At 38.1% G+C, this 26,469-nt stretch overlaps 2 protein-coding genes across 2 annotated transcripts in view; both read right to left on the reverse strand.

Annotated features, from left to right (window-relative positions):
* The window catches only part of LOC129453014 (uncharacterized), a 35,242-nt gene extending 27,360 nt beyond the window's left edge, over nt 1-7,882 (reverse strand). The window contains exons 1-5 of the mRNA XM_073861806.1: nt 7,759-7,882; nt 4,799-5,122; nt 3,804-4,148; nt 3,168-3,278; nt 147-479 (exon numbers count right to left, since the gene is read on the reverse strand). Of these exons, the coding sequence (XP_073717907.1) occupies nt 147-479; nt 3,168-3,278; nt 3,804-4,148; nt 4,799-5,122; nt 7,759-7,819 (1,174 nt within the window). The 5' untranslated portion in view covers nt 7,820-7,882. The remainder of the gene's footprint in view (nt 1-146; nt 480-3,167; nt 3,279-3,803; nt 4,149-4,798; nt 5,123-7,758) is intronic.
* Nucleotides 7,883-11,023: 3,141 nt separating this feature from the next.
* The window catches only part of LOC129454079 (uncharacterized), a 38,066-nt gene continuing 22,620 nt past the window's right edge, over nt 11,024-26,469 (reverse strand). The window contains exons 3-8 of the mRNA XM_073861807.1: nt 19,792-20,103; nt 18,264-18,560; nt 16,492-16,530; nt 13,542-13,883; nt 11,899-12,195; nt 11,024-11,133 (exon numbers count right to left, since the gene is read on the reverse strand). Of these exons, the coding sequence (XP_073717908.1) occupies nt 11,024-11,133; nt 11,899-12,195; nt 13,542-13,883; nt 16,492-16,530; nt 18,264-18,560; nt 19,792-20,103 (1,397 nt within the window). The remainder of the gene's footprint in view (nt 11,134-11,898; nt 12,196-13,541; nt 13,884-16,491; nt 16,531-18,263; nt 18,561-19,791; nt 20,104-26,469) is intronic.

Genomic DNA, 26,469 nt, shown 5'->3' on the forward strand with positions numbered 1-26,469 from the left:
ACAATAAAATCAAAGACAAGATCTACTGTCTACCATCTAACACAGCTGAAAGAAACTATTAAAGTACAGTTTCAGTTTGAAATTTCAAATTGCATAGCATATCTAGATAAGCCTGAATAGTCTCTTAAACAATTTGAACTACTAACCTTTGAGATAAACATTGAATTTAGAGTTGAATTTAGACTTGAATTTAGAGTTTGGTGTTCCTTTACTGCTGGTAATCTTAACTTCATAAAGTCCAATGTGTTCAACTTTGAATTCAGTGATGGTAAGAGATCCAGTCTCACGGTCCAGTTTCAGTCTGTCTTTGAATTTCCCCTCAAGAACTTCATCATCTGTAGTGCTCTGTTTGTCCTTGATTTTGGCTATGATTTTATCATTTCCATACATCCACTCCACCACAGCATCTTTCTGTAGTTCAATATAAGTGTGTAAAGTGACAGATTCTCCTTCCACTACTGACATTAACTTCACTTCATCTATCAAAGCAACACATAGAAGAGAAAAACACAGAGATATAAGCATTAACACATGAACATGTCATTAACACTCTGTGATGATACATAAACTAACTCATCATGTCTTTGTCATTAGTACATGCCATGACGTATCATTCCTTCATCTTTAAATAACTTTTAAGTATATTAGTTCATTATGATTCATGAATTGTTATTAAAAAGTGTAATCAATAATGATTTCATAATGTGTTAATGTAAATCAGTATTAAACATCTGTCAGTTAACTCTTTCCACGCCATTGGCAAGTTAACTTGTCAATTAAGAAAAAACGCTTCCCTGCCGATGACATGTTTTTACGGCAACCCGCAATACCACTATTATCCACCAGATGTCCCTCTTACCCAACTTATGCAAACAGGAAGTAACCCCTCCCTCAAACAGTTCAGTTTCAGAGCTTTGATCATCACTCTGAATAGGATTTCTATCAGAAATCTTTAACAAAAACATCATCTCAGATTTTTGCTCAAAATTTTGTATTTTTGAAAAAAAAAACTACCAATATTTTAGAGGTGATAAAAAGAGAATAAATGAAGGTAGGATGAAACTTTTTTTAAGCAGAGGGTATGATCTTTAATTTGATATATTGTATATTTCTATATTTAAAGAAGAACATTTGGTAACGTTTTAAATTACAGCCCGGAAAGTACTGCACTGTAAAAAATGTCCATAGAAATTTGCAGCTGGGTTGCCGGTAACTTACCATAGATTTAAATTTATGTTTTACTGGCAACATTTTGTTTAAAGTTAAATGAACATGAAACATCAAACAGTCTTTGTCTTTACAGAATAAAACTAGAAAAACAGCATCAAGCAAAACATTCTGGGAAACAAAATCTGAAGCAAAAAACAGAAAAAGTTTGATGATGATTTCTGGTTCCCAGAATGCTTTGCATGAGGCTGTTATTGTATAGTTGTATTCTGTAAAGATAAAGACACTTTAATATTTAACATTTATTCAACTTTGAACAAACTCTTGCCAGTAAATAACATAAATTTTAATCTACAGTAATTTACCGGCAACCCAGCTGCAATAACATTTTAATTTCTATGGATTTTTTTACAGTGTGCGTAAGTACAGCGAATGTACAGAATATGTTTCTGTAATTATAGTTTACTTATGAAGTACGTACGAGTAATTATAAGGGAACAATTTATAATATTTGGGGAATTAAAGGGGTAACAACCAGGAAAAATTCAAATAATATATGCAGTAAAGTACTGCGTAAGTACAGCGAATTTACAGCGTACGTTTCTGTAATTATAGTATACTTATAAAGTACATACGTGTAATTTTAAGAAAGTAATTTATAATATTTTGGGAACAAAGGAGTAACAAGTGTCACTTTAATTTACAGCCCTTAGGTGTTGTATTTACTCCTTTACTACGTGAAACAAGGGGTAACAAGTGCCACTTTAATTTACAGCCCGCAGATGTTGTATTTACTATGTTACTACGTGAAACAAGGGGGTAACAAGTGCCACTTTAATTTACAGCCAGCAGATGTTGTATTTACTATGTAACTATGTGAAACAAGGGGGTAACAAGTGCCACTTTAATTTACAGCCCGAAGATGCTATACATACTCTGTAACTACGTAACTACGTGAGATTTGTTAACCCAGCCAATTTGACTTAGACTGTAACAACACAAAACAATGGTATATTTACACTTACGCATTACTTTCCGGGCTGTAATCTAAAGCGTTACCACATATTTTACCAAAATCTTTCTCCACACATGCATTAACATTCACATCACATTAACAGTCTGTTTCAGTTTAACAAAATCATGGTCCTTCCTTATATGTGTGTGTGTGTGTGTGTGTGTGTGTGTGTGTGTGTGTGTGTGTGTGTGTGTGTGTGTGTGTGTGTGTGTGTGTGTGTGCGTGCGTGCGTGCGTGCGTGCGTGTGTGTGCAAGTGCTGTGTCTTTGAAAAGACAAAAAAGCAGATTACTTCCTGCTGTCTCTGGTGATATATTAATGGCTTATGAAGTGAAACCATTGGGTTGTGCAAGAAACCGAACTTGATTTACAACATTTTATCACTCTTAAAAACGTAAAAACGTTAATGTTTTGAACATCCATAGAATGTACTCAAAAAAATTCAGTAGAAATTGCAGCTGGGTTGCCGGTAATTTACCGTAGATTTACATTTATGTTATTTACTGGCAAGAGTTTGTTCAAAGTTAAATGAACATTAAACATTTACAAGTCTTTGTCTTTACAGAGTAAAACTAAAAAAACAGCATCAAGCAAAACATTCTGGGAAACAAAATCTGAAGCAAAAACAGAAAAAGGTTGATGATGATTTCTGATTCCCAGAATGCTTTGCATGAGGGTGTTATTGTATAGTTTTATTCAGTAAAGATAAAGACTTGTTAATATTTAAAATTGATTGAACTTTGAACAAACTCTTGCCAGTAAATAACATAAATGTAAATCTACGGTAAATTACCGGCAACCCAGCTGCAATAACATTAAAATTTCTACGGAATTTTTTACAGTGTACAGTAAAGCAATCAAGCAGAACCTGTTAAAAAAGTTAAAATGTTGTCTATGAAAACAAATATTCCATTATAAATCTAATTTAATACAATTAGAGCTACTTGTTTCTTATTGCTGTATCTAAAAACTGAAGATTGAACTTACATTCAAGTTTAGAGATCCTGCGGCGATACAAAATCAAACCAATAACACCAGCACCAACCAGGAGGAAGAAAACACATAATCCAATAATAACAGCTGAAGACAGACCTGATTCTATAATGACAGAGAGAAACAATCAACATCATTTTTAATATACACACATTTCTGCTATGAGTTGTAGAACAGTTTGAAAAATATTTAGTGATTTAGTTAAATTCTCTTATTTTAAACCATTAAATTAAATGTGCAGTGTGTATTTTTTAAAATGATCTTTTGACAGAAATGCAAAATAATATACAAAACTATATCAGCAGGGGTGTATAAAGACCTTCTATACCCTTATGTTTTTATTACCTTACAATGAGACATTTTTATCTACATACCGAGGGTCCCCTAACATGGAAGTCATAATTTTGTGCCGCCATGTTTCAACAGAAGCCCTTGACAGACAATCTTTTTTAAGAAGCTGTCTATGAAGATGACATGTTGGCAGTTAACTGAGCCATTAATATTTAATGCCACTAATATTTACACATTGCACCTATAAGAGTTAAATGATGATTTAATCCTTCACAATATGATTTCATTCATTTAAACATACCTGATTAATATAATTGAATATACATTTGAGATACTCACCGCTGACAGTAACACTGAATGTCTTATATAAGGTTTGTTTGTTGCTGCTGATCTTTAACTGATAAACTCCAGTGTGCTTAGGTTTGCTCTTAGTGATGGTGAGATCTCCAGTTTGATCATTCATCTTCAGTCTGTCTCTGAATCTCTCATCATCATCATCATATACTGAAGTCTTATTATCCTCTATATCACCTTTAGCTATGAGAGCACCTTCATGTCCAAACCTCCACAGTATCAGATCATCTGTCTGTAGTTTAACATCAGTTTGTAGAGTAACAGATTTACCCTCAGTCACTGACACTGACTTCACAACACTCATTTCAGTATTAATAACACGAGGAGATTCTACAAGATACACAGACAAAGAAACCTTAAATTTGTAAAGCAAACATGCAGACAAAAATATTTAATTCAATTTATTTATATATCGCTTTTCACAATAGTTTGTTGTAAAAAAGCAGCTTTACGTGGAATAGAGATAGAAAAGAACAGAAAGATCAAGACACAGTAAAAGCATGGTAACTTTAAATTGGGTTTAGCATGGACTACATGAACTGTTAAAAAGATTTGTTATTCCGGTTTCCTCCCACAGGCCAAAAACATGCAAGTTAGCTAAATTGGAGATGCCAAACTGTCTGGACCAACTGGTCTGAATAAAACCTGTTTATGGATTAACTGGTTCTCGCCATGAATATAGCCATCGATGCTGGAATGGCATAAAGAAATACAGTAAGAAGAAGAAAAAGATTTGTTGGCTAAACTGATAAAGTCAACCCAACCCAAATCATCAGCAAACACAAAGTGGTTGCCTGAGATAGGGAATGAGACGCTGCGTCACAAATGACACTTTGGGGAACATGTGACATCATCATCCCACAACTATAAACATTAGACTAGTTTTACATATTAATCAGGCGTGTCACGCTGCCGGCGTCCCCCAAAATGTCATGATGCAGCGTTGCGTTCCCTTGAAAGGGAAACACATGTACACTCACCAATGACAGTAATATCAAATCTCTTGTATGATGTTTCAGTGTCGATGTTGATCTCTACTTCATAGAGTCCAGAATATTTGATCTTCATGTTCTTGATGGTGAGATCTCCAGTTTTAGTGTCCGATATCAACAGTTTTTCTTTGAATCTCTCAGGTGTATACCAGATCTTATGTTTACCAATTTCAGCTAAAAGACTTTTAGAATCGCCTTCTATAAACATCCACCAGACCAGATCACCTGTCTGTATTTCAGTAATATTAGTGTGTAGAGTAACAGAATCTCCCTCCATCACCGACACTGACTTCACTTCATCACCAAACACACCTGCTGAAATATTAATACAGAGATGCACAAATATTGAAACAAAACCTTTTGGACTGCTGGTACTGCTGCTTACATGATTGACGTGAAAAAGATCACATTCAACAGAGTGACGCCTGGTTCTGAGGATCCAATTGTAGCATTTATTAGAACAAAAACATGAAATAAGGCAATCCGGGAATAAAACAGAACATGACCAAACCGTTACATCAACATTTAACGACTGACAAAAGACAACTGAAACACTGGGGCTATATATACTCATGGGTTAACATGATAACAAAACACACCTGGAAAACAACACAACAACACAACACAATTACCAATTAACAAAATAACTACTGTACACAAAACTACAAGCATGGACTAGAGAATACAGGACTGTAAAAAAAGAGACAGGACCAGGGAAACACAAAACCACTACTGTACACTGTTTATTGTTCTTAAGACTTAATGCTACATGCTAGGTTTGATTTCACATGATCTTACTCAGTCAATATTAAAGAGATTCATCACAGATGATGACACTCACATGTGTCATTTTACATAAATATAAAAGTAATGTGTAAGGTCAGTAAATGAAGAGTTTGGTTCCAAAAACGATAAACGCCATTTTTGAAAAAAAAATGAGTTACTGCCAAAACCAGTATTATATCAGGTCAGTATTTAAAAGTAAATAATTAATTTTAAGCAAAATCCAATATCCGCCATGTTATTCTGTCATATTATTTTCTCCCTTTTTTCCCAAAATGCGATAAACGCCACTCCTCATTTTTTACAGAATGCAATAAATCCACACCAGAAATTACAGCGCACCATTCCACGCAATGTAAACAAACAATGGTGGCACACGGAGTCCTAGTTTTCCTCATCTACTTTGTACTTCGTGATTAACAAACAAAACAAAATAATACTTTAATTGCATTGATAAACCTGTGATGGTTTTCTGTGACGGGAAAGATTGTCATCAACATCTAATAATTTACGCGAAGCACTCGGAAGACTGGTGCTTATCTTCCAACATCTCATGCTAACACATCGACCCCAGGGATCTTATGAAAAACTTTACATAATTTTACTCAAAGTCAATGAAAATCGAGCAGGACCAAAACATTTTACAGCTGATCGCTGTGAAAAATGCTATCAACGACGTCAAGTATAACCGCAGCAATGACAGTGATCTTAATATGACAAAGTAGGTGTTTTGATTAATGACATTAATGTTTATTTTTTTATCAGTGTATATCACTGTTCAACTAAATGAATATAAAATGGCAAAGATGAAAGCACATTTATATATTGATTCAATAGATTTACAGCATTTTGAAACAAAAACTGTCATGGATTTATTGCATTTTGTGGAAAAAAGAATTAGTTTTTATAATAAATCTTTGAAAATCAAGTTATGGATTTGAATTTTTTATGTTTTTATAACCTAAAGATGCTATGTGAAAGTTTGTAACTTTCTTGGTATAGAAAACACGTTTTTACCGAAATTTGTCAAAATGGATTTATTGCGTTTTGGAACCAAACTCTTCAAATAATTGTACTGATTACAAATATAATGTGAAAGTGTGAGGCTGGAAAATTTTAGGAATTTGTTTCTGTGTCGCAACACCTATTTCATTATCATGGTATCATCTGTACTCCTGAGCCCATGGGTTGCTAAGGTGGTCTTCTGATGGGGGGAGTTAAAGGTGATCTTTTGATTGAGCTGTTTGATTGTATCAAGTTTAGTCACACTGTCAAGGAAAGGATAAAAAGGCATTGTTGGATATTATCTGTATCTTCTTTTCCCTCGGGCTGCTATCCTTGAGATCTGTTCTTGGATTCTGTCCTGACTGTTCTTCCACTTTACTTAAGCTTTGGGGTTTAGGCCATCAAACTTCCAAATCTCAGTGTTGACTTTCTACTAAACTTTATTTTTTTTCTCTATCTTTTATTCTTGATGTCTCTGGTAATATCTCATACAGATTGTCAATTGTAGCCTACACATATTATTTACAATTTTATGCATTTATAGTGAAACCATTTTTGTGCAGGTGCTGCTGAACAGTTGAAGACAAATCTTTTGTAGTCAAAACAGGGGTTCTGACTTTTTTTAGCAATTCCTACGAGCAGTTCTCTCTGATATTTTTCTTATAAATTAGTCATTTCTATCGCCTGGTCTTTCTTAATGAGGACTGTGAACAAGCCCTAACAAGCTAATTGCGGTTTGATTGGTCAAAGTTATCTGAGAGCTCAAATCTCCTGGGGTACCCATTTTTTTGCAGGGTTCTGCTTTTCCCTTTTCATTATAAATTCTAAAACTAAAACAATACACTAACATTGCTTAAAATATTGCAAAAGAGTGTTTCATGTTTAACTTTATGTCTTTGGAAATCTTTTCATCTTTTACTACCTTAACTGTTGACATTTACATGCATTTTGACCAGGGGTGCCAAAACTTTTGCATGCCACTGTACATCCTCAATGGTCTAAGTAGCAGAAGGGTGGTAAATGACATGAAATACAAAGTTTTACACAATTATCTTGCTGTTCTATTTCTTTAGTCATTTCAGCATTCCTATAGCCGGAACTATCGTGGTGAATCTAATCTTACAAAAATGAAAGCATTAATGCTAAAACTACATACTTACCACACACGAGAAATAAATTAATGATTGTGAAAGTCTCCTTCATCCTGCTGTTGATTCCCATAAGAACAGATTTAATGAAGATATTCACGGGAGGTTACAAACAGATCCCATAATCTGTGTTGGTTCATAAGATTATCAGGTCTGACCTGGGGGATTTTATTTCCTCTTGAGTTCTGCAGAAAGTCAAACAAAACTCACCTGAACTTGATCATCAAGATTCCTCCAGATGAATGGGTGTGTTCATTAAGTGCAAATGATGGCCAAAAGTGTTGATTTTGTTTGGTGTTATTCACATAGTGCTGAGTGCAAAAAGCTTCAATGGCCCCAAAAATAAGCAAACGTTTCCAAACAACTCAAATTTCACAGTTTTTTTTAAGCCCAGCTTACATCATTTCAATAATCATATCAGCAGCACATGTGAATGAGTACTACCCAGATAGCATGCAACCATTGAAACAATGTTGGGAATCGTTGATTTGTCGGTGTTGATACCATTGAATCAATATCAGGTTTGCACCCTCCGTTGGTATTGGGAAAATATTGAAATTTCAGCAGGTCGCCATTATCGTGATCGGTGTTTGCTTTAGTTGGGCCCTTTACTCTTGTGTTTTAATGTCAAGTTTTCTTTGGCTGTTGAAATAGTGTTTTAAAGTACATCTGCTATTGCAAAGAAAACAAAGATCTAATGTTATCAAGTAGTTTGATTCTTGTAGACGTAACTAAATTATATTAATGAAATACTGTTAAAGTTGTGCAAAAGTTGTTATTATGGTACTAGTTGGCAAGAGTGGCAGGTCTGTTATTTTGAGGATTATAAAAACACATTTAAAAAGTTAAACTACTGAATCTATCTCTGACATCATGAATCGGTCTATGAATCTCATCAATGGTGATGATCAACAAAAGAAAGCTTCATGCTGCAATGCATGCTGGGTATCATGGTAGTACTAAACTAATTTATGGTTCCCAGCATGCATTGCAGTTGATCGTTTTATATGAATTTGTTTGATGATTGTCACCATTGTTGAGATTTGTAGGATGAGTAATGATGTCTGAATGTGTCAGCAGTTTTTCTGCTTATCTTGTCACAGTGTATTTACAAACCAGAACAATTATAATAGTCAAAAATTGATCAACATAATCACGTAAAGCAGCTTAATTTTATATCATCTTGACATCTTCAAAGAAAGCAATCAGTTTCAACCTAACTTTGAAACACATCTTTCATTTCCGATGCACATGTGTTACTACACAAACGGGTAGAAGAAAAGAAAGATTTAACTTGAATATCCAGAGTCAATGACTCAACTAAAGCAAACACTGATCACATCACAATAATGGTGATTTGTTGAAATTTCAATGTTTTTTCGGTGTTAATGGAGGGTGCAGGCCTGATGTTGATTCAATGCAATTGGCATTGACAAATCAACTGTTTTTAACATTGTTTCAATGGTTTGCATGCTATCTGGGTAGTTATGTGAAATCACTCTCATGCTGATTGGATTGTAAAAGCAGACTAATTGCTATACAACAAATAAAGAAGTGCTTGTTTGCAATGGTTACCTCTAAAGAAATACATGCTGCGGTCGCTTTACATCAAAATGGCCTCACATGCAAGAAAATTGCTTTAAAAAATATTGCACTTAAAAAAAACATTTACCAGATCATGAAAAACTATAATGAGAGAGATTGGACTTCAGTGCAAAGGACTTCAGTCCGGCAAGCACCAGGACTGTCTCCTCCTGAGGGAATCATGTCACCTCCAGTGCAGAGTTTGCTCATTTTTGGAAATTTTATGTTAAATCATAGCCTATTATATGCTACAGTTTATGCTACAGTTCAAGAGTTTGATTGTTGTGTTCATTAAAGTAACATTTAAATTATCAAAAGTATTATATATCTTCATTTTTATAATTAAAGCTGTTTCTTTATTTCTTTTCAAGCACATTTGATCCGTGAGTGGTTACGCTCTGTCTCCAAAATGTACAGGTAGATTACACTGCAGCACCCTCTAGTGTTTAAACATGAAAATACACCGAACACTATTTTATTAATTTATTTTATTCATTTATACAACAGCAAATAAAAGAATAAGTAAAAAACTAGAATTTGGCTGTTTTTGCAGTCCTGTCGTCTCTTCAAATGTGAATGTGTGGTGAATAATAAAGCACAAAATATGTCAACAAAGTCTCTGTACAACTGCACACCAGAAAACATCAATAATACATGAATTATTTTAACAGAAAGCAGTTATTAAAGGGATAGTTCACCCAAAAATAAAAATCATTCAAAGTCTTAATTTTCTCATCCTTATGTTGTTTTCAACCTGTATGAATTTCTTTTATCTGATGAACACAAAATAAGATATTTTAATAAATGATGGTAATAACAAAGCTGATTGAAACCATGACTTTACATTACATTTACATTGACCAGACCATTTTATCCAAAGCAACTTACAAAGATTAGGAAATAATATTAGCAATTTGACATATGGGAGGCAAAAAGCTAAATGAGCTAAATGACCCATTATATAAAAAAAGAAAACATACAATCATATTATTTAAACATATACTGATTGTGCTTGAGGGGTCTGTGATTGGATAAAAGATGTTGGAGATCATTCTCAAGTGTCATGATCACTGCTGGGCTACGTTTACATTAAACATAAACATGATGCATTGAACACCCTGTTCTGATGATGCAAGAGTTGCAAGTATGACAGCTGAGAAATCAATTCTTTGGGTTGTTTTTGAAGAATTTTTTGCCATCCAGAATAAAGATAACACATTTTTAAACAACTTAACTTGGACCCATAGTGCCAGTTGTCTTTTTAATATATCATGTTGTGCATAAAATGTTGCGCACCGGTTTGAGCTTGAACATGACCCTGCTGTTCCTGCTTGTGTTGCTGCAAAAATTGATAAGTGGATGACATCAAAGTACTGCAAGAGCATTTCAAAAGCAGTCTCCTCTGTATGATTCTTCAAATCGTGGGATTTTGATGTTGTCTGTGCCTCGGTTTTTGTGGCACCACATCAAACAAGCCTGTTGTATCAGTCAGTAGCTGCGCTTCAATTACCCTTTAAATTGCGCAAATTGACATTGCAAATTAAATTGCATTGTTTTTAATTAGCGATGTCAGTTTGCGCAATTTAAATGGTAAAGGAAACGCAGCTACTGTTTGATCAGTGAAGCAGTCAAAAAACAGGACCTGGGAGGTCCCGTGTGTGACAAATCAATCAGACTCAAAATCCTTTGGCATCTATACAAAGGGCCAATACCTATTAAATGTGTCCAAGGGCACCATATCAGCTTCTTGTTCCAGTAAAGGCATATAAACCTCCACTGAATCATCACTGATATCTGCTAAATCTGTCAGGAAACACAGATGAAATCACAAATATTAAAAAGAGAAAGAAAGTTGTGTATTAATGGAGATCAAAAAATGACAAAAATAATGCCAACAATTTATCAAAATACATTTACAAATCTATCTGTTTAAACAATGACCATCATTAATAGGACAATAATTTATTTTGATATGTAAAGCTTATTTTAATGTGTTTTATTGGCATGTGCTGTTGTTTGTATGTTAAATATAAATGTATGGACATGTACTAAAAAGAAATATGTTAAAGTCTCATATTCTAATGATGAGATTTGGACACCAAATTTTTTTGAGTATCAAAGTGTGATTTCACATTGTTTGGCACCCTAAACACTCTTTGGGGCGGTTTCCCAGACAGGGATTAGCTTAAGCCAGGGCTATAGCTGAGTTTAATTGGGAAATATAACTAGTTTTAACAAACATATCTTACTAAAAAAAACATAACTTATGTGCATATTGAGGCAAAGCAAAGGGCATTGATGTATTTTAAGATTTGTCAGTGCAAGTTGTTTTCAGTTTGGACAGCTCTTATATTTATTTGAGTCTAGGAATAGTCTAATCCCTGTCTGGGAAACCAACCCATATTTTTTCCTACAAATCTCCACTTTCGTAATGTAACTAAATCTATACAGCAAATGAACACTGTTTAAATAACAGTTTAAATAACTGAATACATTTTTGTGTTTACTTTAGTGAATGTTGATATAAGATGAAGTGAATGATTATATGAGAAGTGTTGAGTTACTCACCAGTGACTTCAACATTAAATATTCTGTATGTGATTTTTCCATCAGTGTTGATCAGCTGTAGTGTATAAACTCCTTCATCTGTCTGTCTGATATCTCTGATGGTGAGATCTCCAATGCAATTGTACATCTTCAGTCTTCCTCTGAATCTCCCATCATCTGTATATAAAGTCTTGCTGTCGTCTCCATTCATTCCAGTTACAAGAGTGGTTTTATCTTTTGAGGTCCACTTCACCTCATCACCTTCTTGTATTATAACTATAGGATGTAGGTGAAGAGGTCTTCCCTTCGTAACTCGCTCTGTTTCAATCAGCAAACAAAGAAAACATCAAGGTGAGAGTTCACTTTTGCGAGAACCATGTGTTTTGAGTTGTTTCAGCTACAGATAGGGATAACTCAATATTCTCGTGTCTTATATTGAAATCCTCCGCCATTTTCTTTAAGATCCTAGTTTTTAACCCAGCACGTGTTCTAGCCAATATTTACTCGTTATGGGTCAAAAATAACCAACATGATGTCACAAAGTTCTTTGGGATAGTCACAGAATTTTTTTGCTAATTTTTCCTTGGCATTCTCACAGATCTAAGCATTTTTCCTTGGCCCTGCCACAGACTTTCTTTTCCGTGGCATTCTCACGGATTGGTTACTTACTCAACTGCTTTTTCCTATTTTCAAACCATTGTTGCTTCGGTTTAAGGTTAGCTTTGGTGTTTGCGTTAGTATGTTACTTTAAGTATTGGTTTATAGAATTTTTTCTGATTTATTCTTTTATATTTTCTAAACTTTAAACAATTGTTGCCTGGCGTTGGGGTTAGAGTTGGGTTTGGGTAAGGATGTAATTTTATGTAAATCTAACCATAAACCAATGGTAAGAAAACAGGACAAAACAGTTGAGTAACCAATCAATGAGAATGCCACAGAAAAGAAAGTCTGTGGCAGGGCCACGGAAAAATGCGGGGATCCTTGAGAATGCCACGGAAAAATTAGCAAAAATAATTTGACTATCCCACAGAAATTCGTGAGATCAGGTTGAAAATAACCCAGCCATTTTCAGAGTGTTGCTCCATGCTCTGTGCCTCCGTGTTCATCACAACCCACTCCGCTAAAACTCTCTCGTGAATGCAGAGAGGATTGGTGTAGTTAATGAAAGCTAGATTATTTTTTGTTTGTAAAGTTTTAAATATAGATATATTTTTTACAAAATCACATCGATTACCCTTAGAAGGTCTTTATTAACCTACTGGAGCCATGTTGATTTCTTCTTTTAAGGATGGATGCATTATTAGGGCTTCAATCTTAAAAGTTGTTCTCTGATCCCGTATGACTACTTTTATTAAGCTTGGGATAGCAAGGACATTTTTTAATATATCTTGGATTTTGTTTGTTTAAAAGATGATGGTCATATACATGTATCTCGGATGACTTGAGGGTGAGTAAATAATGGGGAAATTATCATTTATTTTGCTGGAGCTGCATTTGGATCTGCTGTCTTGATAGCCTGCCTCCAACATTTCACAAATTTACATCCTGACTGTAAATATTGTCTTTACAAATATTTAGTGTAAATCTGTGTTTAAAGCATCACTTCTCTTTTAACATTCACAGTTGAAATAAATAACAAAAATAAGTAAAACTCATCTACTTACTATTCAAGGCAACAGTGAATGTTTTTTCTTTGGTCCCGCTGCTGCTCTTGATCTCTAGTTTATAAACTCCAGTGAGTTCAATGTTGATGTTTGTGATGGTGAGATCTCCATTCTGTTTGTTCATGTTCAGTCTGTCTTTAAATTCGGTCTGATTTACCTCTTGAAATCTCTCAAAAATAAAGTAAGCTAATTTAGATTCATTGGGGCCAATGCATCGAGCTAAACGCATATCTCCAAACATCCACAGTATCCAATTACATCTCCATATTCCAATTAGACCAGTGTCTAAAGTGACAGATTCTGACAAGTTTACTGTTTTGATCGTCTCTTCATTTATAACAGCTGCACATAGATGAGAAAAACACAAAAGATCAGAATCACATCAGCTCAAATCAATGTACTGGAGAACAACACAGTTTATATTTACAAAATAAAGATCATTGAGTGAATTTTACTCATCAGTTTAAATACGAATACCTAATCTAAAGAGAGAGGAACTTTTTGTTGCCGCATGGATGCCGTATTTTTGTAGGCCAACCTGGAAGTTAGTGGGAAACTGGTTCCCTTGAAAGAAAGCCCATTAATTTGCCCTATAGACTTTGAGATTGTCGCAAAAAAATTACTGTGTGTTAAACAAAAGGTTATCAAAATTCGCTTCTTATATTTCTACTAAACGTATTTACAATTCAAAATTGCTATAATTTGTATTCATCTGTGAAGATTAACTTGCTGGACAAACGTGTAAGTGTCTTTAACTTTTGTTAAACACACATCTTATATTTTGCGATAATCCAAAAGTCTATTGGGAAAATGAATGTGCTTTTAGTAACTTCCGGGTTAGACTACAAAATTACATCATCCCTGCGGCACTCTTTTAGGGGGTGTCTACACAAAAGCGTTCATACGCGTCTGAAAAGGCCAGGAAGACGCCAACTGTGGGCGCTTCACAGCATTTTTTTAGCTATCTGCTTTGTTTGCTATGAAACTTTGCTTAAAAGTCATTGAACCATGAGCCTGTTGGTTGTTCAGTGCCCGGTTGCATGAAAGTCCTTAAGCTAAGAAATCCCTTAAATATAAGGTTAAGGGTGCCCTTAATAAAAAATGGGTTGCAAGAAAAACCCTTAAGTGAACCTTAAGGCTGTCAATAAGTATTTACCCTTAAATGCAAAAGTATTACCTTGAGTTCTGCTATGCGTTGCAACAAAGTCCTTAAGTCCAATTTTCCCTTAAAAACTTAAGGGACTATAACAGGTCCCTTAACGTCACACGCGATGGCTGATTGTATGGTTATTTAAGAAAATGAAGTACCAACGCGCATTTCTAACGATCGAAACAATCCCTAGAGAAAAAGATGCGCATTTATTAGGAGAATAGCGGTTTGATCGTCCGTCAATCTAAAGTGTTTCCAGTTTGAATTATTTTCAGGTTTTATACATGCGGCACTTTACAGTCTGTTATTTGCGATGTTTCATTGTACACAAATCCGCCGTCTGTTGAGCTGCGTGCGTTGATTTGTTACCACTGTGAGATTTTGTAACTACAGCAACCGCGTCTCCGCTGCCGTGTTTTGGCAGAGACTGCCGTAAAATACTTAGTATAAACACTTAGGTAGGGGTGACAGTTAAGACCTTTGTTGCAACGCTCTTAAATAAATCCCTTACCTCAGGGATTTTTTCTCCCTCAGGGAAACCCTCACTTAAGGAGTTTCATGCAACCGGGCACAGATATTTGTCCTGTCCCTTCTCCACTGTGATTGGATGGTAAGCATTGGACATGGAAAAAAACAGCTGCCGTTCTTGAAAAGCGCTGTGCTTTCATTGGAAACAATGGAAAACATGCTGGCCATTGATGTAAAACCTTTGGGGTACACACGCCCTTAAGTACGATCACAAGTCTTAAATATTTTTATCTTTTAAGGGGGACTGTGTAGATTTTAGCCGCATCTAGTGAGGATGCAAATTGCAGCCAATGGGTCAGTCCACCGCTAACCCTCTCTTTCAAGTGTTAGGGTTAGATTAGTCAATTTTGCATTTGTGTTACATAAAATAACTAAAGTGATTTCTGAGATTCGTTTTTCATTTGTGTGATCTCATCTGATGTCTAACATATTAAACTAATGATAAATTTTGCTCACACAAATCTTTTTGCACAAAACCATTTGACATTATAGTCAGCTGTCAAATCCATTTATAAAATAATTCTTAAAATCTCTTATTACACGGCTCTCGGGAATGTTTGATTCTGATTGGTCAGTTGAGACATTTGCAGGTTCGTTCTTTTCAAATAATAACCACTCCAAAGTAATAACGCATAGCCGGTACTACTTGTATGTTTAAAATTCCTCCGCGCCAACAAAGATTACTGTTTGGCGCCATCTTGTGACAAACACTGGACAACCACAATTAAGAATGGAAAATTTTGACATTCATTTTAACATGTACGGAAAAAACAAAACATTTAAACAGTGGATAGAAGAACGAACAACGACAAGACACAGAGATCTTACTGAGACTGAACTTGACAAAATAGAGCATAACAGCTACGAAGCCAACACTCAAAAAAATACAGAATGGGCATTAAAACTTCTCAAAGACTGGCTAAAAGAGAAAAAATGGAGACAGACAAATATGAAGCAGAGGATCTTAATAAGGTATTACGATCATTTTATGCATCTGTGCAAAGTTTCGCGGAAGGATCAAAATGTTAATTTATGACAAATATGCCAATAAAATGTTTCAAATTCATATTCATGTCCAGATTTTTTCTTATGTGGCAAGTAGCCGTGTAATAAGCGGGATAATGTAGAGGCAGCCTGTAGTTATCGCAAAATAAGCCCCTTTAGTGTGTGTCCTGATCACACTGTCGGGGCTTATTTCCCCCGATAACTACCGGCTGCCTCTACATTATCCCTTACTTAGAATCTCAGTTCAAATTGACTGACAGGTCTTACCTGAGTTCTGCTGGTTGTGAATGTTTCCAAGACCTTTGGCTTTTAAAAAAAATAATATTTAATGTAAAGAAAATCAACAATAACTTTATTCACCTGCCCAGCTAGAAATAAAAAGTTCTAAGAACGTTCCCTGAAGGTTCCCGAATGTTCCCAAAAACATTCTGCCAACGTTAAAAGCGGCTAGTTTTTTTTAAGTTCTAGGAACGTTTCTGTTTTTAAACGTTATGACAATGTCATGTTTTAATGTTCACACAATGTTTAAAACAACAACTGTTTATTATATTGACTTGTTTGATTGTTATGTAAATGATAGAGAATGATTGCATTTTATTATTTTATAAAACATTATTTCTGAATGTTCAGTAAATATATTGCTGTAGAAAACTCAATTCACTTACTAGGTTTAGATGTTGATGTTTCATTTTAAGTCACCCTTATTGTGATTCGTGTTTGTTTTAGTTGGTCTCTTGACACTTGACTTTTTGCCTACTAGTTTTTTCCTGGTTGTGTTAACTTTGTGGTAATGCACCACATTTGTTATGAAAAGTTATTAGTGTATTTCTGTGGTTGTTGGTACATAATGGTAAAGATCATCACCTAGTTCATTTACTAATCAAAAGTTTATTTTCTGCCAATATTGTATATTAGATCCAACTCTTTCACAGCAGTTTGTCATTAAGGAGTTTTAGAAACTTTGGACAAAAAATATCCGCTGTATAGTTGGGATGCCCAAACATCAAGAATCAGACTATGAATCTCAACCATGGTGACAATTAAAATTGTTAAAAAAATCCTTATTTATCCATGCCGCAGTGCATGCTGGGAGTCCTGAATGAGGTTTGTAATTTGTTAATACCCAGCATGCATTGCAGCATGAAGTTTTCATTTAATTGTCACCATGATTGAGATTCATAGTCTGATTCTTGATGTTTGTGCATCCCAGTTATACAGCAGATATTCCTTGTCCAAAGTTTCTAAAACTCCTTAATGACAAAATGCTGTGAAAGTGCTGGATCTCATTTACATTTTTGACAGAAAATAAAGTTTTGATTAGTAAATGAATTAGGTGATGATCTTTACCATTATGTACCAACAACCACAGAATAACACTATTAACTTGGCATGTTCATAACAAATGTGGTGCATTAACACAAAGTTAACACAACCAGGAAAAAACTTGGAAGCAAAAAGTCAAGTTTCAAGAGACCAACTAAAACAAACAATAATCACAATAAGGGTGACTTAAAATGAAACAAACATCAACATCTAAACCTAGTAAGTGAATTGAGTTTTCTACAGCAATATATTTACTGCATACAGAAATAATGTTTTATAAAATAATAAAATGCAATGTTTCTCTATCATTTACATAACAATTAAACAAGTCAATATAATAAACAGCTGTTGTTTTAAACATTGTGTGAACATTAAAACATGACATTGTCATAACGTTTAAAATGGTAAAATGTAACATTACTCTAACGTTCAGACAACAGAAACGTTCCTAGAACTTAAAAAAAACTAGCCGCTTTTAACGTTGGCAGAATGTTTTTGGGAACATTCGGGAACTTTCAGGGAACGTTCTTAGAACTTTTTATTTCTAGCTGGGTGACCTAAGCTGCCCAAACTATGACCATAATTTAATTCAATTACCATTGATGCACTAAGACACATAAACTGTAAGCTAACACTGTACAATGACAGTTTTCTGAAATTAATATATATATTACTGTTTTAGTGAATGTTGATATCAGAAGTGTTGAGTTACTCACCAGTGACTTCAACATTAAATATTCTGTATGTGATTTTTCCATCAGCTTTGATCAGTTTTAGTGTATAAACTCCTTCATCTTTCTGTCTGATATCTGTGATGATGAGATCTCCAGTCTGAGCGTTCATCTTCAGTCTGTCTCTGAATCTCTCATCATCTGTATATGAAGTCTTGCTGTCGTCTCCATTCATTCCAGTTACAAGAGTGCTTTTATCTTTTGAGGTCCACTCCACCTCATCACCTTCCTCTATTTTAACTTTAGTGAGTAGAGTAACAGATCTTCCCTTTGTAGCTTCCGCTGTTTCAGTCAGAAAACACATGAAAACAAACAGAAAACATTGTTCAAGAATACTTGATTCTGATAGGCCAGTGGCGATTTCCAAATAAGTTCATAAATAACAAAATCCTGAAATTAACACAATTAATCATAGCACTCATGTACAGTCAGCAGGGTTTTTCTACTTCACATTGTCAGGATTTATTCTGTGATAACAACTCGATGACTGTACTTGATAATCTCTTACAATAACTGAAGTCATTTTTATTTCAGACACACTGAAGAAAATACAATCATCAATAATTTCATGTAAATGTTGTCTTTAATAATATTTAGTGTCAATCTGTGTTCAATGCATCAATGCTCTTTATGAACATTCACAGTTAAAATAAATAATGTTAAAGGGATAGTTCGGCCAAAAACGATATTAAACCCATGATTTACTCACCCCCAAGCTGTCCAAGTTGCATATGTCCATCGTTTTTCAGACAAACACATTTTCGGATATTTTAGAAAATATTTTAGATCTTTCTGTTGTTTAAATGTAATGTTACGGGGTCCAGCAATAGTCCACGACATTCAAGTCCAAAAAAAGTGCGTCCATCCTTCACAAATTAAATCCAAACGGCTCCAGGATATAAACAAAGGTCTTCTGTGGGTAATCCGTGCGGTGTTGTTGTAGAAATATCCATATTTAAAATGTTATTAACGTTATAAACTACCTTCCGGTAGCGCCGCCATCTTAGAGTGATGCGCATTCAGGATGAGAGCTTACGCAGCGTACAGAGGTTTCTCTGCTGCTGCTCTGTCCCCCCGCCCTCCGAATTCGTCATACGTCACTAAGAAAAGTGCGTACACTACGCTAATACTCTCTCCTGAGTCTAAGATGGCGGCGCTACCGGAAGGTAGTTTATAACGTTAATAACATTTTAAATATGGATATTTCTACAACAACACCGCACGGATTACCCACAGAAGACCTTTGTTTATCATCCTGGAGCCGTTTGGATTTAATTTGTGAAGGATGGACGCACTTTTTTTGGACTTGAATGTCGTGGACTATTGCTGGACCCCGTAACATTACATTTAATCAAAAGAAAGATCTAAAATATTTTCTAAAATATCCAAAAATGTGTTTGTCTGAAAAACGATGGACATATGCAACTCGGACAGCTTGGGGGTGAGTAAATCATGGGTTAAATATCGTTTTTGGCCGAACTATCCCTTTAATAACTGAAACTCATCTACTCACCATACAAAGCAACAATGAATTTTCTCTCTTTGTTCCCGCTGCTGTTTTTGATCTGTACTTTATAAACTCCAGTGTGTTCAGATCTCATGTTTCTGATGGTTAGATCTCCGGTCTGATAGTTCATCTTCAGTTTGGCTTTAAATCTCTCATCAGTGTAGTCATTTAATGTAAGTTTATCATTCCCCCCAATGTATTGAGCAATACACTTGTCTTCATTTCCAAACGTCCACAGTATCTCATCGTCTTTCTGTATTTCAGTAACAGCAGTGTCTAAAGTGACAGATCCTCCAACCTTTCCTGTTCTTAACCTCGCTTCATTTATAACATCAGCACATACAGATGAGAGAAAAACGTTTTTACTCATCAGTTTAAATACAAAGACAATTTTCTGATCTCTGACACATAGAGACACTTTCTATTAAAGTGCAGTCCCAGTTCATCGACAGAAAACATAAATCCACACCAGACACTCAAGAACTATAAAATAACAACATCAATTTAATTATTAGGTTTCAAATTTTCTTTATGCATAATGACCCAGATTATGAAAGTATTTTAACTTCTTAAAGGTGGACTTTGTGTAGATTCTAGTGGTGACATTGTGAATTGCAACCAACAGCTCAGTCCACCGCTCACCCTTCTCTTTCCAAGCACATAGAGAATCATCTTGTTAATGACTGTAACCATGGTTCCCTGAGATAAGAAAAAAGATTTAGGGGAACCCTATGCAGCGTAATGAGCATGAATAATAAGTCAAACTAAGTCTACATATAGACGTCGATGGAAGAAGTCGCTATGACATTGTGTCCCGACTGCAATAAATAGGAAATCAAAATTAGGTCAAACAGCTTCTGCTAGAAATAAGCAAGTGCTATAGGCAGTTATGGCAAAGACACACAGTGTCTCGTTCCCTATCTCAGGAAACCATGGTTACAGTTGTAACCGAGATGTTCACTTTCGAGGAAACTCAACGCTGTGTCATGGAATGAAATTATGGGGAACAAGATACCCACTATGCCATAAGTAATTGTGTCTGTCTAGGTGTGAAGGTGTCCATGCACAACTTAAGGCATAAGAATGTGCGATCCGGGTAAAAAAGGGAAGTCTTAACTATAATACCTCATAATAGTATGCAGGGAAGACAGCAGCATCACAAACATCTTGCATTGAGGCCTTTGTCTAAAGGGCATGATTGGAGTGTGCCCTAATTCATAAAGGTGAAGGCATGTCGTGGACCTCATACTCTAGAGATATAGCCTCTACAATGCGGGTACTAATTGTCTGCTAAGAGGCTAGACATCCTCTACTCAGAGAACCGAAAAGACCAAAAGTTGGTCGGATCTTCAAATGAAAGATCTTAAATATTATACTAATACCCTAACAAGGTGTAGAAGACGTACCCTCTGTTGATACGTTGAATTGTGTGAATAAAGATGAATAGGCCGGAAGAACCAATGTTCAAGCCACATTTCTAGAAACTTTGGGAATATAGCCAGATCTTGGGTGTAAAATAGCCTTAATTTTCTATGGAACAAATTCTAGACATGAAGGGGAAGCTGATAATGCTTGAAAATCATCAACTTTCCTCAGGAAAGTTATGGTTAATAAAAAGGCTAATGTCAATACAAAAGTTTGATTAAACAGGAATCAATAGGTTTAAAGGGAGTCAAAAAAATCCCTTCCAAGACCACTGCCGAGTCCCATTTTTGAACTCTGACCTGAGTAGGAGGCCTTATCCTCAATGTGCCTCAGGATCTAACCTACAACCTTGGTTGAGAGACCCAGATTTAGAAACGGATCCCCCAGTTGCCAAAACTCTGGGCAGGGATAATATATTGTGCCCCTTGCTTGAGTTAGATTGTCCCTCCTGATGGGGAATCTCCCATGGCCGACCTGCCAGGAGAGCTAGAAGGGCAGAGAACAATACTTCGGACGGCCAGTACGGGTCTACTACAATGAGCCTGATCCGTTCCTGGGGAACTGTCGCTAAAACTCCCGGGAGCAGAATGACCAGGGGAAAAGAGTACAGATGTTGCCTCGGCCATGTCATGCCAATAGGCCTGGATGTGTAAGAGAAAACCACAGTGATGGTTAGGAGGAGTATGATTCGTCTCCTACTTTATCAAATTCTTCAAGATCTCCTCCACCACCTATGGTTGGAGTCCCTATTGCTCAGGCCTCAGCCTCTGCCTTGACAGGACATCTGCTCCCACATTCTGGACTCTGTGGATGTACATAGTTTTGAGAGACAAAAGTTGACAGTGAGCCCAAAAGAGAACCTGATGCATCAGTCTGCACAGAGGGTGCGACCTCAGGCCTCCCTGGTAATTGTTATCAGAGACCACCAACGTTTTGTCCATCCTCACTAGTGCATGATGACCTCTGAGAGATGGGAGAAAATGTTTGCGAGCTCAAAATACTGGTTATTCCCCTGGCTGCATGGCCTTCCATCACTGCTGCCCAGCCTGTGAGGGACATATCTGTTATTACTACTCTCCTTTGGCACTGTGCCCTTCGCATCAGACCCTGAAAGAAGGCATCTGTGCGTTACACTGATAATACGGAATGGTTGCCCTTCAGGTACAAACCTTTGCTCTTTAGCCACCATTGTAACAGTCTCATGTGAAGCAGACTGAAGGAAATAACACTGGATGCTGCCACTATCAAATCAAATACTCTTTGAAAGTGCTTTAAAGTTGGCCTAACTTGATCCTGGACACGGATGGCAGGATTGACTCTGTGCGTGCAGGAGACAGATGTGACGCTACGTCACTGAGTCCCAAACCAACCTGAGAAACGATGTTCATGGTTAGGTTGCTCTTCTTGACGATGAGCCATAGCCCCAGGTGCTTCATATGGCCAAAAACGACTTCAATGTCAAACTGCCATTTCCTGAGACTGAGCTGAAACCAGCTAGTCTATGTAATTTAATATGTTGATCATTTTAAGTCTCAGAGAAGCAAGAGCTGAATCCCTACATTTTGCCAGAAGAGAAACCTGGGAGGACAGAAGGCAAACTAAATTCTGTAGACCTTTTCTATTACCCCTAGAAGCCATTTTGTCACATATAGAAGTTTTCTCCACTCAGGGAGACAGTGCACTAGAGGAGTCAACCAAAAAATTCTCTGCTCCACCATCTCTATGGGTGGAGACAGAGAACATGGGATTAAATACTGTTCTTGTAAGGGCACATGATCTGATCGCCAAAAGGGGGCAACCTCGAGTCCCTGTCTGACCTTCAGATCCTATTTGCAGCAGCATTATGGTTTGTAACAATGACCACTCTCAGATCCACCTCATCTGTCTCATCCCTCAAGCTCTCTGGGGGCGGGCAAGAGAAGCAACGTTTTGTTTCTGCTGCTGACTGTAAGTGCTTGTGGATGGCTGAGGTTGATTAATCATGCTTTTCTTTGCCGAGGCAAAAACTTTTTAAAAGCCACCACCTGACGTTTCTTTTATTGAAAATGTTCCACAACAATATTCCCCAAATAAATCTGCCTGATGTGCCTGGATAATGCCCATCATGTAATCCGGCATGACCTGGAGCCACATACGCTCTGCCCACTAGACCAGAGGTGACACGGCACGGTTTAGTGAGTAACTGGCTACCGCTTGGGTCACAACATCTAATAAATCTTCATATCCCGGGGATAGATTAGTTCCCTTTCAGTCGGTCACTACGACGTCACGTCGTGACCGACGAATTGGGAACTCGCTTAGAGAGACCAATCTGCTTCAAATACTACTAAAACGCCAATGAACTTGGCATTGAGATATTTGCGTAATGCTGGCGCCGCCCCGCCAGGTGCATATATAAGCCGCACGTGCAAATAGGGAAATCAGCTTTTTATCGCTTCGAAAGCCGGCATTATCTGCTACTGAGAAGCTACTTTCTGCTCTTCTGGGAACGGTTGCTGAAGTTGATTGACAAGCAGTACTAACACAGCGGGCGCTCGCAGTATTCCACTGCTCTGCATATTTTTTGTTTTGAGTTTAGTGTGTGCGTTGCCTTTCCCTGTGCGCATCATCAGCTGAGCACCTAAAGAGTGATTTCCCTAAAGAGTGATACGTGAGAGCTCTGTGTCTTTTTAAAGACAGCCACTCTCTCGTATATTCGGAGATCAGCGTCCTTTTCAGGATTGCTTTTCGTCCGTGTGATCTTGGATGCGAGAGGTATAAGGGTTCCAGTTACGGTCACGAGCGCTGTCTTCGTGCTTGGGCATCAAGCACTCTGAGGCTGCGTTCGTGGAGAGTTTTTGTTCTCTCTGTGAGAGCATAACCCTCTTGGATTGCGGAGACGACTGACGTTTCTACGGGAATGCTGTCCGCGCCTTTGCAGTGCTGACGCCGCCGTGGTGCGGCTGTCAAGCGCTCGCAGGACGCTCTTCGCATCACCATGCTGAGTAGGACGGAGGATGCTTCCTCCACCTACCGGCCTTTTATCCTCAGCCGGTTGAGGCTCCGGTGGAGACTGCAGAGTCGTGTTCTACGATTTCTGCCGAATCCATTGGACCTCCTTCTGGTCCCGTTCACTTCTGCAGCATCAGAGGGGTGTCCAATTTTTCCTCCGAAGTGGAGTCGTTCCGGAGATGGTGGCCGTGCCCGCTCGAGCGGCGGAAACGGTAGAGTTGGAGAGGTTAACCCCTCTCCGCCCGAACCGTACCGCCCACGTGATTGGTATTTCGGAGCTGCTCTGGCCTCTCGGTCCTCTTCTCCTGTGCCTTTCTTTCCCGACGGCACGAAGAGCTGACGTGATTTGCGGCCATACGGCCGTTCAGCGTTCAGCTTCACCTTTCACCCCTCACCTCCCTCACCAATGGAGCCGCTAAGGGCGGGGACCCCTTCAGTGGAGCGGGGGGTTGCGATGCAGCTGCGTTCCTGGAGGGACCACCCAACCCTTCCCTCCCGTGTTTGAAGACAGTCGTCCGGTTACGGGCGCTGTCCGTCAGGCATGCGGAGAGGCGGCTTCAGCCCTGCACGCAATAACGTTGTACAGGTTCACCAAGGATTTACGAGGGAGGCCGCGACCTTCAGTCGTGCGATGTCCACCACAGTGGTTCAAGATCGCCAGCTTTGGCTGTGTCTGGCTGACATGACGGACGCAGGCGAGAACAACTTCTTTAAAGCTCCTGTCTCACAGACCGACCTCTTCGGCGAGCCCGTGGAGTCGTACAGCTCCGCTGCGCAGACTGAGGCAATCTCCTAGGTCATACCCCGGCGAAGGAGAGCTGCCTTTGGTCCACCACGCCGGCTCCTCAGTCTGCCTCTCGCCGTCGGCGTCCTGCGGCGACCACCTCCGTTCCCCTCCTCGGACCCCATCTCGGCAGCGCGGGGGAACCGGTCGTCAGCAGCTCGCCCGCCCGCTTAGCCGCTTCCAGTGAAATCGGGAGTTTAAGTGGCCAGTAAACGGGCGACCCGGATTGGCAGAGGATCACTCTTCAGGAGACGTGATTCGCTCCTTCCCCCGATAGAGGGTCGGGTGGAAAATTCTTGGTTTGCATATGTTTCACCGGTTGTTTAGCCGGTACCCACTTAACCACACATAGAGTGCATTCCTCTTCCCTCTTCAGGTCTCCAGAGGATCGAGAGAGCCGTGAGCGGGCACACACCAACTCACCCTACCTCTCCTCTATCGCCAGCGGGTGTTCTGAGGAGTCCGAGCCCTCCACTGAGGAGACCGGACCACCAGCACCCTCATCGGAGTCTGTGCTCTCCGCAGAGGAGACCAGACGACCGTCACATTCAGCGGGCTCAGGTCAGTGTCACACACACATACTGTAGATGTTTATGCTGTCACAGCAGACGCACCGGCAGTCTCACCTGTCTTGCTTCGCTGCCCCACCGCGGGTACTTTGGTAGTGTTGTTAATTCTCCTCGTACGGTGCCTGGGTGCTTGGCTTCAGTTCCCATCCCGTTTCGTTGGGTTTTACGCACGATCCGCCTCGGTTACGAAATACAATTACCGGCACACCCCCAAAATTCTCGGGCTTTTGTTCACTATAGTGAAAGTGTCTGATGCACATGTACTGCGTGCATAAGTCGATGTCCTGCTGGCGAAGGATGTATTGAGCCGGTCCCTCTTACCGAGATGATGATGATAGGGTTTTTCCAGCCTTTATCTCATAGTACCCAAATTACGCGGTGGGTTACGATCGATTTGATTTACTCACCAGCTCTACAAAGGTGGTCTTTTCTTTGGATGATAACGCCGAGGCTCGTATTTCAATATTCAGATCGGTTTGCAGCCTTAGACCTGTAAGACGTGTACTTTATGTGTCCATCTCCCCTCGCCTTAGACCGTTTTTCGCTCTGCGTCGTGGGGTGGGCATATTAATATTAAGTACACCATTCGAGCTGTCTCTCCCTCTCCGTGTCTTCATGAAAGTGCTAGTCACGGCATTAAAATATCAGAGAGAGAGTGTTGTTCGCATTCTGCTTTATTTACGTCGACTTATAATAGCCCGTTCTTGGCAGACGTGCGCGAACACAGAGAGTTAATGCTTCGGCATCTCGCTCGTTTATGTCATCAGGTCGACTGGGAAAGAGCAACTTTGCCCCGTGCAGAGGATCTTTTTCTCAGTATGGAAATAGACTCGATTGGCGTGTTTTACAAGAGCGCGCAACCAGTCACTTCTGACTTGCCTCGGCTTAGTTCGAGGGAAGTACGCGGTCCCTCTG

This window comes from Misgurnus anguillicaudatus, chromosome 23 (genome assembly GCF_027580225.2).
Source record: "Misgurnus anguillicaudatus chromosome 23, ASM2758022v2, whole genome shotgun sequence".
Taxonomy (NCBI): Eukaryota; Metazoa; Chordata; class Actinopteri; order Cypriniformes; family Cobitidae; genus Misgurnus; species Misgurnus anguillicaudatus.